We start from the raw sequence: 16951 nt of genomic DNA on the forward strand, positions 1-16951 counted from the left end.
CTTCTTGTCACACCTGTGACTGCAAAGTCAACGTGTAAGATTTAACGATTAGGGTGCCACTACTTTTGAGGTCCTCCTTGGAAGATCGTTTTAAGCAAGGCTTCGTTTTCATGAAGAACCAGAAGACAAAAAAAGTCAATCCTGACGCTAGCACTCAAACCCATGGTCATTTCCAAAAACAAGAAACCTTAAAATCTCAGGCCATGGCAGCTCCTTTCAAACAAATAAACCCACATGAAGAAAGGCAGAGCCACTGTGTCTTTCCCAGAAAGCATTGCAGTCGTTCTCAAAGTCTGCTCCCAGCCCAGCTGAATCAGAAACACAAATCCTCAGCGTGGCTCAGTGGTTGAGCATCCAGCTATGAGCCAGGAGGTCACGGTTCATTTCTGGTCAGGGTACGTGCCCGGGATGCGGGCTAGATCCTCAGTGTGGGGCGTGCAGGGGGCAGCCAATCAATGATTCTCTCTCATCATTGATGTGATGTTTCTATCTTTCCCTCTCCCTTCCTCTCTGAAATCAATACAAAAAAAAAAAGAAGAAGGAGGAGAAGAGGAGGAGGAGGAGGAGGAAAGAGAAGGAGAAGAAGAAGAAAGGAAAATCCCCAGGCCTCACTCTCAATTATCTGAATCTGAACCCTGGGCTGGGCCCCGCCACCTGTGTATTAACAGCCCTGCTGGGGGCTCTGACATACACTGCGATCTGGGAACCACTGTTGTGCAGGAAGCGCAGTTCACCTGGTGGCAGCCTGACAGGGGACAAGGGCCTGACCTCGGGTTACCAGCCTTACCTCCTGCGGCTCCCGGTCTGGATTCTCCCGTGCTGTGGTGTCGCCTTGTGGGGAATGTGCCGCCTGAGTAACACTTGGCTGCTCTGCCGGTTCTGCTCTTCGAAAGCTGGGAATCCTATTCAGAGTGTCCTTCAGCTGTTTATATTCTGCAACTTGAGTCTGCATAGCAATTGCACAATTGGAAGAGAGGAAAAAGATATCACTCGTGGATGGGCATTAGGGTTCACTGGAAGACTCGCCAAAAGTAGTATACCTAAATACAAGCTGGAGAAAATATGAAGGTTGTTTCCATGCATCAGCTATTCTTACTCGGACATGCTTAACCTTTTTAAAGCACATGCAAATTAGAATCAGAGTTACAGGGAACAGAGAAAAAAATGTCAAAGATAGGTGTTAGTTTCCCATGCTACATTAAACAAAGTCAGAATTTTTATAAATAACTTCCTAGTATAAATATCATTATTAGAAGACACCTATGCAATCAGTTTTATAGCATCTAAAAATCTATTAAAAATTCACATAATTATAAATACTGGTGCAGATATATTTTCCAAGTAACATTTTTCAGTGGAAAGGAGTAAGTTTAAGATAAGTAACTGAATATATATATATAAAATCACTCAAGCTACCCTCTTTTTGCTCAAATAGGGTTCCTTACTCTCCAAAACATTTCCAGTACTGTGTATTGTGCTCGGCGGTTTTTGGAAAGAAACAGCACAAATACGAAGGGAGGCTGGATTTTTATTTCTCAATTCTGAATGTACTTTTCTTTTAAATAAAGTGATGAATGCACTAATGTAGGTAGAAAAAAAGAGTATACCTTTTAGATATATTTGTGTATGTATGTGCAATTATTTTTAATATAAGGAGCTAAAAAGGTAGAAAAAAAATCACATCTTAACTAAGAAAACGAATAGACACTATTTATACTTAGCTCATCCTATGCACCAACACTGTGACCCTAAAACAGAAAGGCTGTGCGTACAAACACACACTTACAGACACACAAACACAGACGTCTTTTTCTGAACAAGCCTCCTGGACGGGGCCGCCTCGCTCGGGGTGCACAGCAGAGCGGGCGCTGGAGACGAGAACCCGCAGGTGCTCCTGTTGCCAAAGCATCTGCACGGTGCTTCCCACCCCCGGGAGGAGGCGCCTTTCTGCCTCTCTCTAATTCACACAAAGGGGGCGGGGGCACAGAGGGGCAAATGGTGATGGAAAAATACAATAAAATAAAATAAGGTGACGAAGTCTGCCTCCTAAGTCTCTCACTGGAGTGCGTCTTTATAATTCGTACAAAGGTGTGCCATTCGGCTAACAGTGGCCCTTAGGCCAGAAATCTACCACAACACTCGCCAACCAACTTTGGAGGTCAAAGTAAAAAACAAGTGACATCCACGTAGAGATACTTTTAATATTTTAAGGTAAATATGGAGGAATACACAAACCTTCATTCTAGCCTTTCTTCTTTCTCTTCCTCCTAAATATGTAATTTTTGATGGCGCTAATGCTGTGGTTCTCAAACATTAATGTGCGTTAGGGCTCCTGGGAGGGTCAGGTTAAAAGTGCAGGCTCCAGGACACACCATACTACACTTGTAATCATTTTATAAAGAGAAAAGATAATACACGGTCTCCTATTAGGTGGGAGAGGGTTGGTTTTCCTTTGCCCTTTCCTCTTAATTCTTCCAGGAGAAGAAAAGTGAAGACCTAATGATTGAAAAGCCATAATGACTGAGCCAGCCAACCCCATTCTTCACTGCTGCTAGTGAACCGCTCCGTATGGCATTGCCTTAATAAGCTGTCCAACACCAGTGTTTGTCTGTTTGTTCACTGAATAACATCTGTGAGGGCCTGCCGTGTGCCGGGGACGGCTCTAGGCTCTGAACAAATGCAACTTACAACTCTTGTTTTTTCCTTCTCTATTGACATGAGATCTCTTATTTCTGTCATTTCACCAACAACACATCAGCCTAGTCCCAAAAGGAGTGTGTGTAGGCTGATATGCTGGCAGCAAGGAAGGGAGGAATGAAATAGTCTGACAATCATTCATTTAGGTAGCTCACATCCTAAAAATCCTATAAATTCTAAAGCAGGAGTCGACACAGGTCAGTCAGTGGCAAGAGACCATATGTACAGGATAGCTTCTATGATTTAAACAACGAGAATGCTGCATGGAAGGGCTGACGCAGGGTAGATAGAAACAGTCATGTGAGCTACACAATCAGTGCAAAAAAAATAGCCAAAGGTTTATTTAATATGCTCTTGATTGAATTTTGAAAGCATGCATGATCTTCAGGGTTAGGATAGCTTGGCCCTAAGGAACTCGCTGAAGATTGGCTTTTAGGAGACTACATGCACCGAGGAATTCAGAAATGTTAAGCAGACTTGAAAAAAAGAACCGAAAGAGGCTGCTACTCTTCTAACCTGTGCAGCCGCTAGTGCACTCTTGTGGTCTTCCAAAGTCACTACAAGATGTTCATGCTCGGTGAGTAAATTCTTATGCTGTTGCTACACAAAAAAGAATTTTACATGTTGAGTTTTAACATTCTAAGGCAAATTCTTTTTTGGCTGACAGTGGTATGACCACCCAAACACTGCTTGCTTGCTTATTTGTTTATTTCTTTGTTTGTTGTCGCAGCATTTGTTAAGTTTCAAAATCGCTGTAGAGAGACGACTATGATTAAGGCAGTATTCCAAAATCTAGGATGTGCTACCCAAATATCATAATCATTTACAAGGAAATCAAAACCGAAGGAACAAATCTTTCAATATTAATAAACCTTTGTTGATTAAAAAAAAAGCGTATGAAAATGCAACCATCTAGCAAAAGAATCATTTCAGTACTGAAGAAAATGTTTGGATTTTCAGACCATCTTTTATTTTAGCTTACGATGCGATAGTGGTGAATGTATTGGGCACACTGCAGTTTATGCAAAGCCCTAATTAAACAGTGTGGATTTGTAGAGCAGGTCAATCATGGAATGACTTTTAAATCATTCCACAAGTAAATCAGGCAGACACTAAACTGTCAAAGGCATGGTTAGGTTTTTACCTTGACATCTTGAAGCTGTGTATGTATGTCTTGGTGTGCTTTCCTTAGTTGTCTGTTCTCTTCTCTCAAATTGTACACGGTCTCTATTGTAGAAAAAGAAAAATCATGCATAAAGCCTGAGAATTTTTAGGCTTTTGATTCTAATATTTTCATATCTGAAGCTTCACATAACTTGTTTTAAGATTTATTTTGAACTTTAACAATATAATATTCCAAGTCAACAGAAATTATACTGTTAGGGCATAGATTCAGTTGGATATCCCAATACAATCTGATTCAGTAATTTAAATATGTGTAAACAGGTTATACACTGTAGAAGTAAAGAATTTTTAATTACTCGGGAGTTAAAAATGAAATATTTCTGTTAATAAGCAAGCCCTTAAGAATAAAATGTGATGAGCAGGGGTGGTCTAAGACATGAGTCTCTTTAGAAATTTAGGACACAGTTATCAAAAAGCACAAACCCTATTTCTCAGAGCATGAATCATTTCTACTGCCCCAAAAGGTATTTCAACATAAAGGCAACTCAAGAAATAAGAGACAGAGAGAAATCTCACTTACCTGTTGAAAATTCTAAATACATTTTTGTTCTCCTACCATTGAGTACATGACTGATCCAAATTCTCTGTTCTAGGGAAGTTTTTCCAGGATAAGACAATAGCAATCATAGTGAAGTCCTAAAACATCCCCAATCTTATGCCCTACTATTCAGGATACAGCCTTAGCAACGTTCAGAGTCTAGACCTACTGCTCTTACCTCCTTGGCAATTCTCTCACATCCTGTATCTGGACATTAGATGTTATAAATTGGCAGCCAACAATGACTATTATTTTTTTTTGCCACTGCAATGTTGGCTTATATATCTCCCACATTTGAATAGTCATCACTATTTACAAAATCAAGACTCTGGCAACACTAGGCCGATTCTCATGTGCAATGCTCAGTGAAAGCTGGGCAGTGGCAGGCTGACCATATACACTGAGTGGCCAGATATATTATGATCTCTGAACACATAATAATCTGGTCACTCAATGTGTGTGTGTGTGTGTGTGTGTGTGTGTGTGTGTGTGTGTGTGTGTGTGTGTATTAGAGGCCCGGTGCATGAATTTGTGCATGGGTGGGGTCCAGCCTGGCCAGGGGGAGGGGACATGGGCAGTTGGCCGGCCTGCCTACTGGTCGAACTCCTAATTGAGGGGACAATTTGCCTATTAGCCTTTTATTTTATAGGATATACACTGAGAGGCCAGATTATTATGCATTCAGAGATCATAATAATCTGGCCACTCAGTGTAATTCATGTTCCAAGAAGAGCTACTGGGACAGCAGACGCCAACTGGACTATGCTGAGCAAACTGCCCCTCAATGGCAGCCACCCCCCTGCATACAAACCCTGACTCTCCCATGTGGCACTTGGCACTGAAGGAAAGTGCCAGTTGCCAGCATTCAACATCTTTTCTGTCCATCTTCACTCCTTAGGCGTCCCTGCCGTCTCCTGGGCATTGGATTTGTGACGGGGTTTGGGGGAGAGATCAACAAGGTGGGAAATGTGGCCAGTGATTGGTTTGTCCATCTACATGGAATAATGGATTTTCTCAAGGTCCAAACAGGACCACTGGTGATCCAAGGGGACCATAAATATGTCCCTGGCTGGATGGGACTTCAGTCTACACACACAGGAACACACACACCTGAAGTACCCACACTTTGCCAGCTTTTAAAGCACTTACAGACCATAAACTCAATGGCAGTGGCACCCATGCTTCTGCCGTATTAGCCAGCCTCAACTTCTTCATCTGTTAAATTAGGCTCAACACGACGCCTGCCTCACAGGTTGTTATGAGAATTAAATAAGATAATTGCACGAAGCGTCTCACCTAGTTCCGGCACATGGTAAACATCTGTTGAGTGACAGCTATTATGATGATGCAAATGAAAAGAATAATTATCTAAGCTTATATGCTATCAGCTCATCTCCCCAGGAATTCCAAATTCTCTCCTCTAGACTACACAGACCACTTGGACTACACACCTTAGTTTGCCACTACTGAGCTGCGTCTATCCCTTTAACTTACTATCCCAAGCTTTATCAAAGATCATAATCAAACAAAACTGCTGGTGTGAAAATTACTTACAACAGTGTCATCAGGGTGTTGTCACACTCTGTTGGTTAAGGTCTCTTTGAGAAATTTTTCCCAAAAATTAATTGGTAGCAGAGTGTTCTCTCTCTCTCTCTCTCTCTCTCTCTCTCTTCTCTCTCTCTCTCTCTAGTGCTCTCACTTTGTCTCTGTTGCTCCCCACCCCCATAAGGTATCAGGATATTCTCTCTTTCTAATAACAAGAGCCTCTATAACTTTCCGTATTTCCCTATTGTCCTGGGTGCCAGGAAGTTCAGGCTCCAATTATCTTAGTATGCAGAACTCACATATGTGTCCGCCTATTTTCCATGGTTCTTATTACTTACTTCTATATATAATTTGTTAAAACTATTACACATGGATTTTGTTTCAAAGAAAGGGGTAAATACAGTGTAGACATAAGAAAGCCTGCCCTTAGGGATACTGCTAAAATATGTATGATCTAGTTATGTAAAGTGTGCCAAGCACAGGTCAGGCACCTATGAAATGTATTTCTTTTTCCTTAAAGAATCTATTTATTTATTATCAGTGTAATTTAATATATTTACTCAGCTTAGCTCAGTGTATCCACTATGCTAAACAGTGTGTCCACTATGCCAAAGTCTCTTCCCTCAACACTGAAAGGTGTGGCTTCCCAGGGCGGGGCAAGTGCTTTCTGACAGGGAGTCCTCTGGTTCTCTCTTCCTTTACTGTACGAGCATGTCAATCCCGCAACCCACAGGCCACATGTGGCCCACAATGAATATTTTTGCAGCCCAGCCAATATAATGGTATGTAAAAATCATTTTAATAAAAATTTTGTAACTTAATTTTTACAATATCTTGTTATACATAATTATTAATAACAAACTACAACATTTGCTAATGACTGATTACTATAATCGTGTTGCATTCATTTCCCTTATGCGCCTTACGCGTAGGCGCACCATTTCTCTCCACTAATACCAGCAGCGAATATTTTAGCAGCCGATTGCCACGTCATTAGTCTTGGACTGACTTGTTTGGTACACGCAACAGGAAATATTTCACTTTCGGAGAACAAGAAAAATAGGTTTATTTGCGTTACGCTTATTAATTTGTGCAGTTATTCAGTGTCTGGTAAGTTAATGTTCAAGAAAAAATAATAATTTTTATTAAAATGTTCTATTATTTTATGTTAATGGTTATTCATTTATTTCAGCCCTTTGTATTCAGCATGTCTCTACTGAAATAAACCTATGTTTCTATGAAAATTGAAGCTTTTGTTTTTTGCGGCCCACATAAACTTAAACCTTGTTTATTTGGCCCTGTTAGCCTTTGAGTTTGACATGCTTGCTTTACACTATTTCTATGAGGGCTTTTGTACTCAATCTTTCTTCCTTCATTTGATTGGTTATTATTATTACTAGAGGCCCGGTGCATGAAATTTGTGCACAGGGAGGGGGGTCCCCTCCGCCCAGCCTGCACCCTCTCCTGCACCCTTGGGGGATGTCCGACTGCCGGTTTAGGCCTGATCCCGGGGATTGGGCCTAAACTGGCAGTCGGACATCCCTCTTACAATCTTGGACCACTGGCTCCTAACCGCTCGCCTGCCTGCCTGCATGGTCGCCCCTAACTGTCCCCGCCCCAGCTGGCCTGATCGCCCCTCACTGTCTCTGTGTGCCGGCTGATCGCCCCTAACTGCCCCCCCGCCCCCACTGGCCTGGTCGCCCTTAACTGCCCCCGCTGCCGGCCAGGTCGCCCCCAACTGCCCCCTCCCTGCCAGCCTGGTTGCTCCTAACTGCCCTCCCTGCTGGCCTGGTTGCCCCCAACTGTCCGCCTCTGCCATCCTGGTTGCCCCTCACGGGCCCCCTGCTGGCCTGGTCGCCCCATGCAGCCTGCTTATTCAGTCGTTTGGTCATCTCTCACTAACCCCCTGCTGGCCTGGTCACCCTACGCAGCCTGCTTGTTCAGTCGTTTGGTCATCCCTCACTAACCCCCCTTCTGGCCTGGTCAAAGGCAGCCATCTTGTGAGGGCATAAGGGTTAATTTGCATATTACCTCTTTATTATATAAGATTACTAGAGGCCCGGTGCATGAAATTTATGCTCCGGTAGGGTCCCTAGGCCTGGCCGGTGATCAGGGCTGATCGGGGCATTCCTGTTCCCCGGTCAGGGCCTCCCTTCCCCTGCTGCCGGCTGCTGGCCAGAGCCTTCCTTCGTTCCGCACCACACTCTGGTGGTCAGCGCACATCATAGCGAGTGATAGAACTCCCAGTCTCCCGGTTGAACTCCAGTGGGGACACTTTGCATATTAGCCTTTTATATATATGTATATATATATATGTGTGTGTGTATACACACACACACACACACACACACACACATATATATATATATATATATATATATATATATATAGATAGAGAGATAGAGAGAGAGAGAGAGAGAGAGAGAGAGAGATATACTAGAGGCCCGGTGCACGAAATTTGTGCACTGTGGGGTGGGGGTGGTAGTGTGTGAGTTCCTTAGCCTGGCCTGCACTCTCTTTCAGTCCGGGAACACTCGCTCCTTACTGCCTGCCTGCTCGCTGCTCCTTACTGCTTGGCTTGCTGCTCTTTAGCACTGCCAAGGAAGCGGGAGAGACTCCCGCCACCGCTGCTGTGCTCACCAGCCATGAGCCCGGCTTCTGGCTGAGTGGCGCTTCCCCTGTGGGAGCACACTGACCACCAGGGGGCAGCTCCTGCGTTGAGCATCTGCCTCCTGGTGGTCAATGTGCATCATAGTGACTGGTTGTTCTGCCGGTCTTTCCACCATTCTGTCGATTTGCATATTAGGCTTTCATTATATAGGATTATTATTATCATCATTATTATTATTTTGTATTCCCCCATTCAATCTTGGCTGCCACAATCAGACAGACAGAAAGCGCGAGGACCCTTTTTTCTTGCATCTGCACTGTAACCGTAGCAACAGATAGTAACTGCTCCAGGTCTGTCAAATAGATGCATTGCTGTTTTGTTATCTTAATGACCCCTCACCACCAGCTGCATCACCAAAAAGCCAAAGCTCCTACATGTCTACACCTCGAGGGAATCATCTGCTGACACCCAGCCCAACTATAAGACCACCTTGACCCTTTGTAATTTGCCTCAGTGGCTACTTAATTCCTCCTACGAGCCTTTTTTTGAAACATTATTTTGAAATACTTATAGACAAAATGTTGCATAAAAAAACACAGAGAGGTCTGCCCAGCCGGCATGGCTCAGTGGTTGAGCATTGACCTATGAACCAGGAGGTCATGGTTCAATTCCCGGTCAGGGCACATGCCTGGGTTGTAGGTTTGATCCCCAGTGTGGGGCGTGCACGAGGCAGTCAATCAATCAATCAATGATTCTCTCTGATCATTGATTCTCTCTGATCATTGATGTTTCTATCTCTCTCTTGCCCACTCCCTTCCTCTCTGAAATCAATAAAAAATATTAAAAGAAAAAAAACACAGAGAGGTCCAAGGTATCCATCACCCACCTCTCTCAATGATCACACTGTATATAAATGTAGTGTACTACTCCAAACACCAATAAATTGTTTGGCACAAGTACAATTAACTAGACCAGTGGTCGGCAAACTGCGGCTCACAAGCCACATGCGGCTCTTTGGCCTCTTGAGTGTGGCTCTTTCACAAAATACCACGGCCTGGGCGAGTCTATTTTGAAGAACTGGCGTTAGAAGAAGTTTAAGTTTAAAAAATTTGGCTCTCAAAAGAAATTTCAATCGTTATACTGTTGATATTTGGCTCTGTTGACTAATGAGTTTGCCGACCACTGAACTAGACTATACACCTTATTCAGATTTCACCACTGTTTTTGGAGATACCATGTATTTTTTAAACCATTGTTTGCACTTTGAACTTATTTTAATAGTTTACTTAAATTTAATATTATTTAATATTTATTAATCACTGAATGTGCTACTTCTCATTTCCAAAACTCACAAGTACTTGGAGAAGTGACACATTCTGTCCATATTCCTACGAAAATACCTGATGCTGATGTTGATGGCAATTATTTGTACTGAAGGTTTACCCCAGACCAATAGCTGTTCTAGGAGCTTTTCATAAATTATTTAATCCTCGCATCAACCCTACGAGGCTGGTACTGTGTATGAACATCCTGGTTTTACAGATGAGGACAATGAAGCTGGTGGTGATTTCTCAACTGGCCCTGGTCACACAGCTAGTGCCTGAAGAGGCCAAGGTTCACCGGGGCAGGCGGACTCTAAGAGCCTGAGCTATGGCAAGCTACTATGAGCCACCACTCAGAAGTGTTTCTTCCCCTTGAAGATTTTAAGAAATGCTTCACCATCAAAAATTTTGATCATTGCAAGGACTGGGGAGCACGGATGGGATGGCAGTTTGTGGGTTGAGGTCAGAGATGCCAAATGTCTTGCAACACATACACGCAAGAACTGTCTTACCCAATTTGGCCAAGGTGCCCACTGAAAAACACTAACGATTCTCTGCTTCCCTCAACAAACCAAAGAGATAAGGATAAATGTGGAATGTTACAAAGAAGTAAGTGGCTAGGAAAGGACCACAGATAAACCAACCACCATGCAAACAAGAAATAAATCAGTCTGTTGTTCTACTGCAACACTGCTATGAGCACTTATTTCCATATGAACTGGCGAAGCAGATTTCCAAATACCTTTCAGCTTAGAAAGTTCCTGCTCTTTCTCCTGCTGCAGCTGCAGGTATTTCTGCTTATGGTCATTAAACGTCCTACTGAAGTCTTCTCCCTGCTTGCGGTGCTCCTCTTCCAAGTCGCTGTGCTGTTTCTTTAGCTCCTCGTGCTGACTCTGCAAAAATGAGACTTTGAGTAAAAATGTAGATTATCTAAATGATAAAAAGAGTCTATTTCCCAACAACATAGTCTTTCTCTTGCAAGAAAGTAAGAACGAATGAAGGAGGAGGTTTCATGTTCTTCAGGTTGCTTTTAATTTGAGCAGCTCACCTCCGTTTCCCTTACATTTCAAATAATGAGTTTGGGATCATGGCCAAAAATAATATTCTTCCTAATTTTTAACATCAATGGAAACAATAAGAACTTAGAAGTTAGCATGGGAGATGGAGAAGGGAGGGATATGGGGAAATTCCCAGACACTCAAATTACTCTGGAAACAAGGTAAAGCTAATGGAAAAACTAACCCTCTGTGGATATTCTAGACTTCCTCTTTCAATCTGATGTTTTCCTAAAACCATTTTTTATTTCCCTTCTTTGATTTTCAGCCTTCCTGGTAAGCCAGTTTAAAGAAGGGAGAAAAAAAGATTCTTCCCTTTTGGGGAAGCATTAATTGATTGTATACTGAATTATTCTTATTTATCTTACCCCTCATTATAGTACTATGCTATAATGACAATTTACATAAATTATACAGTCTCCAAATGCTTCATGTGAAAGGTTATCTGCTGTATTTCAAGAACTGCTTTCTTGATAATAGAAAAGATTCTGGTTTCAATAAAAAGTACTTGCCCTACTGCCCTGGCTGGGTGGCTCAGTTGGTTGGAGCAAAGTCCCATACACCAAAAAGGCTGTGGATTCAACTCCCGGTTAGGACACATACCTAGTTTGCAGTTCAATCCCTGGTCCGGGTGCATATGGGTGGCAGCCAATCGATGTTTCTCTCTCTCTCTCAAAGAAGTCAGTAAAAAAGCTTTTTAAATATTAGTGGCACAAATGAGGCATTTAAATAGTTTACTGCCTGCAGTGTGTCTAAATAAAGAAAATATCTAAGAGAAACCACCATGAAAAATTAAACAAACAAAAAGCCTTGAAAAACAAAAATAGTAATTGACCAGAGAGTCTGATTTATAAGAAAATGTATAATAAATTAAATGTTCTTTGTAAAAAGGTAAAAATATGATGGGGCATTATACTTACATATCATTTTGAGCCAAATATAACTTTAATATACCATATTATATTAGAAATCAACTTTCTGTAACTGTCCTTAATCACTTAAGTTACTTAATTAATCCTTTCACTCATTCCGAAAGAACAACATTAAATTACTCACTTTCAACATCTGATGCTGCACATTCAATGCACTGTATCTACTATTAGAATCTTGCTGTAAATTGAAAAGAAAATAGTTAACACAAAGATTTAAAAAATCTGGCTCTTTTACTAAACACAGCTTAAAAGTCTTAATGGAAGAATTTCATTTATTTTGCTTGTGTATGCTAAAATGAATTTACACTTGAACCAGGATGTCTCTAAGGCCATGTCCTTAATATAATAGCAGAAATAACGTTTTAACATTCCATAAGTTTGCTAGGTTATAGTAATGACAAAGAGGACATGGAATCATAAAATAGCAGCTTGGAGAAGACTTCCATTCTCTCATCCAGAAGAGCTCAGGCCCAGGTGCACGGAGGAGCTTGTCCCAAGACAGATAATCATACATTGTGCCGGGGCTCCAGGGGCAGATGGGGCTGAACCAACAAGGACCAGGTCTCACAAGCTTAGCTTGGCTCACGGGAGGGGAGAGACAATCTGCTTTCCTTCCCTGAGCTTCAGTGGGCAAAAAGTTCTCCATCCACTGCTTTATCCCAGTGAGACTCCATTGCACAGAGTGAGAATTAGAAAGGATAAGGAGCAGATCAAGGGCCAATGTTTCCTTCAAGAGCAGAGCCAGGGCTGAAAACTGAGCCTGAGCCTACAGCGGGTCCATGTTCCAGGAGCAGATCACTGGATCCCAGTGGGACACCTTCACATGCGGGTCTCACATACGTCCACTGTCCTGGGAGCCATGACCAGCTAGTACACAAGACATCTGAGGGTTTTCTCTCCCATGCTGTGTCATACCTCACACGCCACACTCCTGGCTTACGGCATGGCCCGTACAAGGACATGCTCTCAATCATTTCCCAGCTCATAGTTTGTACAGCTTCTAAAATAAACTGCATTTTTGCTTTCTCATTTTATTTCATTGCTTTACTATTTTATTTTAAGTTACAGTGAAATTACAGCATAAATTGCACAACAGAATGCACACAGTTTGGGTCAGAGCTTTTAAAGCAAGTAATAGCCTCCCAGCTACCCAACGAACTGACTCTTCTCAGTTTTAAGACCTCAAAACACGAATGTTTTACTCAACTAAAGCTTACTTTTTTTTTTTAGAGTAAAAGAAAGGCTAGTTTTTTCCCAGTTAATTTGGACTTGAAAACTTTTTAAGGCCAATATCATTTTTATTAATTTATGCATTCGACAAATGTGTTTGGATGAGCTCTGGATGGGAGAGAGGCGAGGGAAGACTTCTCAGAGGTGGTGATCTCCGGGTTAGCTTTGAGAGTGAAGAGCACTTGGGTACACAAAAGCACCACAGTACTGTGTTAGACATTACACAGTAATGTCTGTGCAAACGCAAACCAAAATAAATATTACATTCTATAGGAAAGATGCAAAACAAATGAACAAATCAATGAATAAAAATAATTTTTATTATTATTGAAGATTAAGCTATTCCCAATGCATTGCTATCATAAATATTGCGATAAGCAAAGATAGGTTTTAAAAGAACAATTTTTAAAGTCTCCCTCTTAAATATGTTTGGTGGCCAAAAAAAAAAAAATGTATTTCAGCCCTACAATACTAATGATCAACAGAGAAAAAGCTTTTGCAACAATTTCCTCTCCTAAATTTCATGAAATAAAAACTAAAAAGACAACTTACCCTTCCTTTATTTAGTGTTTCTTGTGCTTCTAACTTATAAACAAGAAAATCTAGAAAATACAAAATGGAAGAAATAGAGAGTAAGTTCATTCTTTGTGAAATTTTTAAACATCTAAAAGAATAAAGGCAAACTTTACTCAGGCTTACAAAAAAAGTTCTAGGTTTAAAACAATCTACTTGGTGAGTTATATATACTTTATTTTGCCTCTCCATACTTTAGAAAAAGTTAAAAAACTATTATATATTTTTCCTCTTCACCTTAAAGCTGTAAATCTAGCACCAACAATATCTGCATTATAACCAACTGATTAAAAGTGCATTTAAAATGCACACTCTGTAATTAACCAGCCTTTAAATTAAAGTGGAAAAAAACAAGCAGCACACCTAAAGACAGAGGTGATTTACTGCTACCCACTAGATGGCACTGAAATCACTCAGGCCCTGAAGAGAATACCATCTTTCAAGCTCCTAAAGCATATTAGCCACTAGATGGCCCTGTAAAATCACTCTGCATTTGAAGACAAGAAAAATCCAAATCCGATCAAAGCATCTGAATGCTGTTAAACTCCTATTCTTCACACAGGCTTAATCCAAGGGTCACCAAAACATCCTAATCAATACTGCCCTCCGGTGTTCTCCCTCCTTCTACCCACCGAGTTAATTATACAGAACACCTAATTTCAATCTCAAGATTTATCACAAAATGTGAATAAACATAAAAAAGCAGGTAACTTTAAATCACAAGCTGTATAAAGCCTATGCTTTATACCAAAATTATGATTAAAAATCATAGCATTTGCCTAATATCTGTGCTGTGTTATTTTTTTTCTAAATGAACCAATCAGCTGTCCAATAAAAGCCCTCACAAGATAAAAACAGGTTCATAACTGAAAAGATATCATACAATGTGATCAATTTATTATGTTATAAATTTGTATATATGTGCGCGCGCCTATGTATATATAAAATTTGTCATATTCTGGACAATGCATACTGTTATTTTCTGGATGTTTGTAGATAAAAGTTCCAGGTATTAGTAACCTATATGTATAATATTCAAATAGAAAGCTGTTTATTTCTGAAATGGTATATATAACCAATATATGAACTACCTCAAGGTGGCACACACTGAAAGATTCTAAATCCAGTCTTGAGCAGAAATTATTTTAATGTACAAGGCACAGCAAATTGCTTGACATCTCTGTCTACCTATAAAACTGACTTTGAGTTAATATCAATTTCTTAGCAAAAAAAATAGTAAAGCAAATACATGACGTTTCATTACTTACCTTCCTTTGCTTTCTTATGTTCAAGTCTTTCCTTTTGCAAGGATTTTTCTAATCTTGATCTGTGTTCATACACAACTGGGGGAAAAAAGAGTTAAGTTTTATTTTTAAAGAAAAAGAATTCTAAAGTAAAATTAATATCATTTTTTTAAGATAGCAGGAAACATGAAAATAAAAATGTATGTATGTATAATTTCCACATTTTGGGTAAAAAATAGATGCAATAATCAACATAATTCTGGGCTGACCCCTGTATAGTGTGCCCCGTTATAGAACCAGTACTCCGGAAGGGGCTGTGGCCACCTCTGCCAGCTCCTTTTCCTTGTCCTGCTTCTAAAATGAGCATCTCTGTGAAGTTCCATGTCTCTTTCTGGGCAACCATGTCCACTCTCATGACTTCAACCACCATCTGCATAGCATTCACCGCACATGTGTACTTCTAACTCCTGCCTCTCTCTTAAGCACTTGAGTATTTCCTAATAGGGTGTTTCCACATAGATATCCCATCAGCACTGCCAAGCCAACGTGATCTGAATTCGAATTCAGGTTGCTGTGTGCAGGTGAGAAAACCTCAGCAGCACACCCGTGGAATGAGAAAGAAGGTGTATGTCCCCACATCAGGGAAAACATAGGTGAAAGAGCCGCAGAAATGAAAGAGGGATGGACATTCCAAAGAACCTACAGAACTGCCCACAAAAGAACAAGTCAGGCTCACAGCTGCCTTGGCCAGAAGAAATGAATGGCAGAGCGATGTCATGCTGTGACCTTCCTGCACTCTCACCCCTGCCTACACCAGGGTTTGCCTGGTGAGTAGGAGAGGAAGAGCAGAGGTGTTAGAGGACAAGTGGGGAGAAGACTTCTACCAGAACTCTCTTCCCAGATACGGGCTTCACACTCCAGCAAAAAGGAGCTGCTAGAGAGGGAGAGGGTTTACCTCTGCATGAATAACATACGGTGTCACACGGGACTAGACCAGATACTTACTAAGCCTAGACTGTCTATGGATAAAAGTTACTGAAAGTTTATTTTTATTGAAATAATGTGATGTGTCACACTGGTTAAGTTCTAGGTAGACAGCAGTGTTACTTTGATACATTTATAGATTGTAATGTGATTACTGATGTACCAATACTTATTACACTACATAATTATAACACAAGAAAGATTTTTTTTTTAATCTGAGAGAAGCTAAGAAGAAACTAAGTCAGGCAGAGATTTCATCTGGGGATTGAAATGCAACCCCACAGAGTGGTTTGAACAGGCGATGACGGGAAGGAGAGGATAAATGAAATTTCGGATGTACCATTTGATTCCTGTTTGTTCAGCATTATGGTCACATGTGATCTCATCCCCTGGCAAGCGAAGCCAAGCCTGTCAGTTGGTTCTTTTACCAGCCCCCAGCTCCCCACAAATACCTAAGATACAATTTAATCAGTAATCGCTGACCGACCATGGACAGCTTATACACCTGTCCAACACAACTGGCCGTCCAAAGTTGCCAGGGTCACAGCAATGCCCCCCACACACCTGCTACAATCTCTTGCCGCTGAAGGAATTTCCTGTCTCTCTTCCCATCCTTTCCCCACTGTCACAGCTGCCAGTTACCAGCTACTGCTGTCCAACCTCCAACATGGCCATCAGCTCCTGGGTCCTCCACCTTTTCCCCATACCACGTATCCCGTCTTGTCATCTCATATTAACCTCCAATTCCCAGGGGTCCACCTACAACTACCACAGCCCCTACTTCTACTCACACCTCTGCTAACACCTCTGTCCACACCACCCAAACCTGTATGGTGTCATCTCTGATAGCATGCCTGTCCCAATCTCGTCTTTCTCCTCACCCTCAGCCCTCCACTGGTCATTATAATAACCCCTGTGGCAAACCTTTTCTCCATCCGAGTTCCTATTCTATTCACCACCCCACTCCTGTGCTCTTATAAAGGAATCTAACACAACTCCGCATTTACTTAGCCCCTACTATGTACCTGGAACCAC

General features: G+C 41.4%; 1 protein-coding gene and 1 non-coding gene across 8 annotated transcripts in view; both read right to left on the reverse strand.

The window, feature by feature from the left end:
• GOLIM4 (golgi integral membrane protein 4) overlaps window positions 1–16951 on the reverse strand; it is a 75884-nt gene that overhangs the window by 21243 nt on the left and 37690 nt on the right. For 5 of the 7 annotated variants that reach the window (XM_008142263.3, XM_028146552.2, XM_054713707.1 and 2 more), the window contains exons 2-8: window positions 14957–15031; window positions 13668–13717; window positions 12010–12063; window positions 10641–10791; window positions 3842–3924; window positions 3214–3297; window positions 788–946 (exon numbers count right to left, since the gene is read on the reverse strand). In XM_008142263.3, coding sequence (XP_008140485.2) covers window positions 788–946; window positions 3214–3297; window positions 3842–3924; window positions 10641–10791; window positions 12010–12063; window positions 13668–13717; window positions 14957–15031 — 656 coding nt within the window. The remainder of the gene's footprint in view (window positions 1–787; window positions 947–3213; window positions 3298–3841; window positions 3925–10640; window positions 10792–12009; window positions 12064–13667; window positions 13718–14956; window positions 15032–16951) is intronic. The other 2 variants (XM_028146558.2, XM_054713708.1) reach the window with 1 other exon arrangement.
• LOC114231841 (small nucleolar RNA SNORA31) lies at window positions 8813–8945 on the reverse strand. Its single transcript, XR_003617832.2, has one exon. It is a non-coding gene; the product is annotated as a small nucleolar RNA SNORA31 (small nucleolar RNA).

Source organism: Eptesicus fuscus, chromosome 3, assembly GCF_027574615.1.
Source record: "Eptesicus fuscus isolate TK198812 chromosome 3, DD_ASM_mEF_20220401, whole genome shotgun sequence".
Classification (NCBI taxonomy): Eukaryota; Metazoa; Chordata; class Mammalia; order Chiroptera; family Vespertilionidae; genus Eptesicus; species Eptesicus fuscus.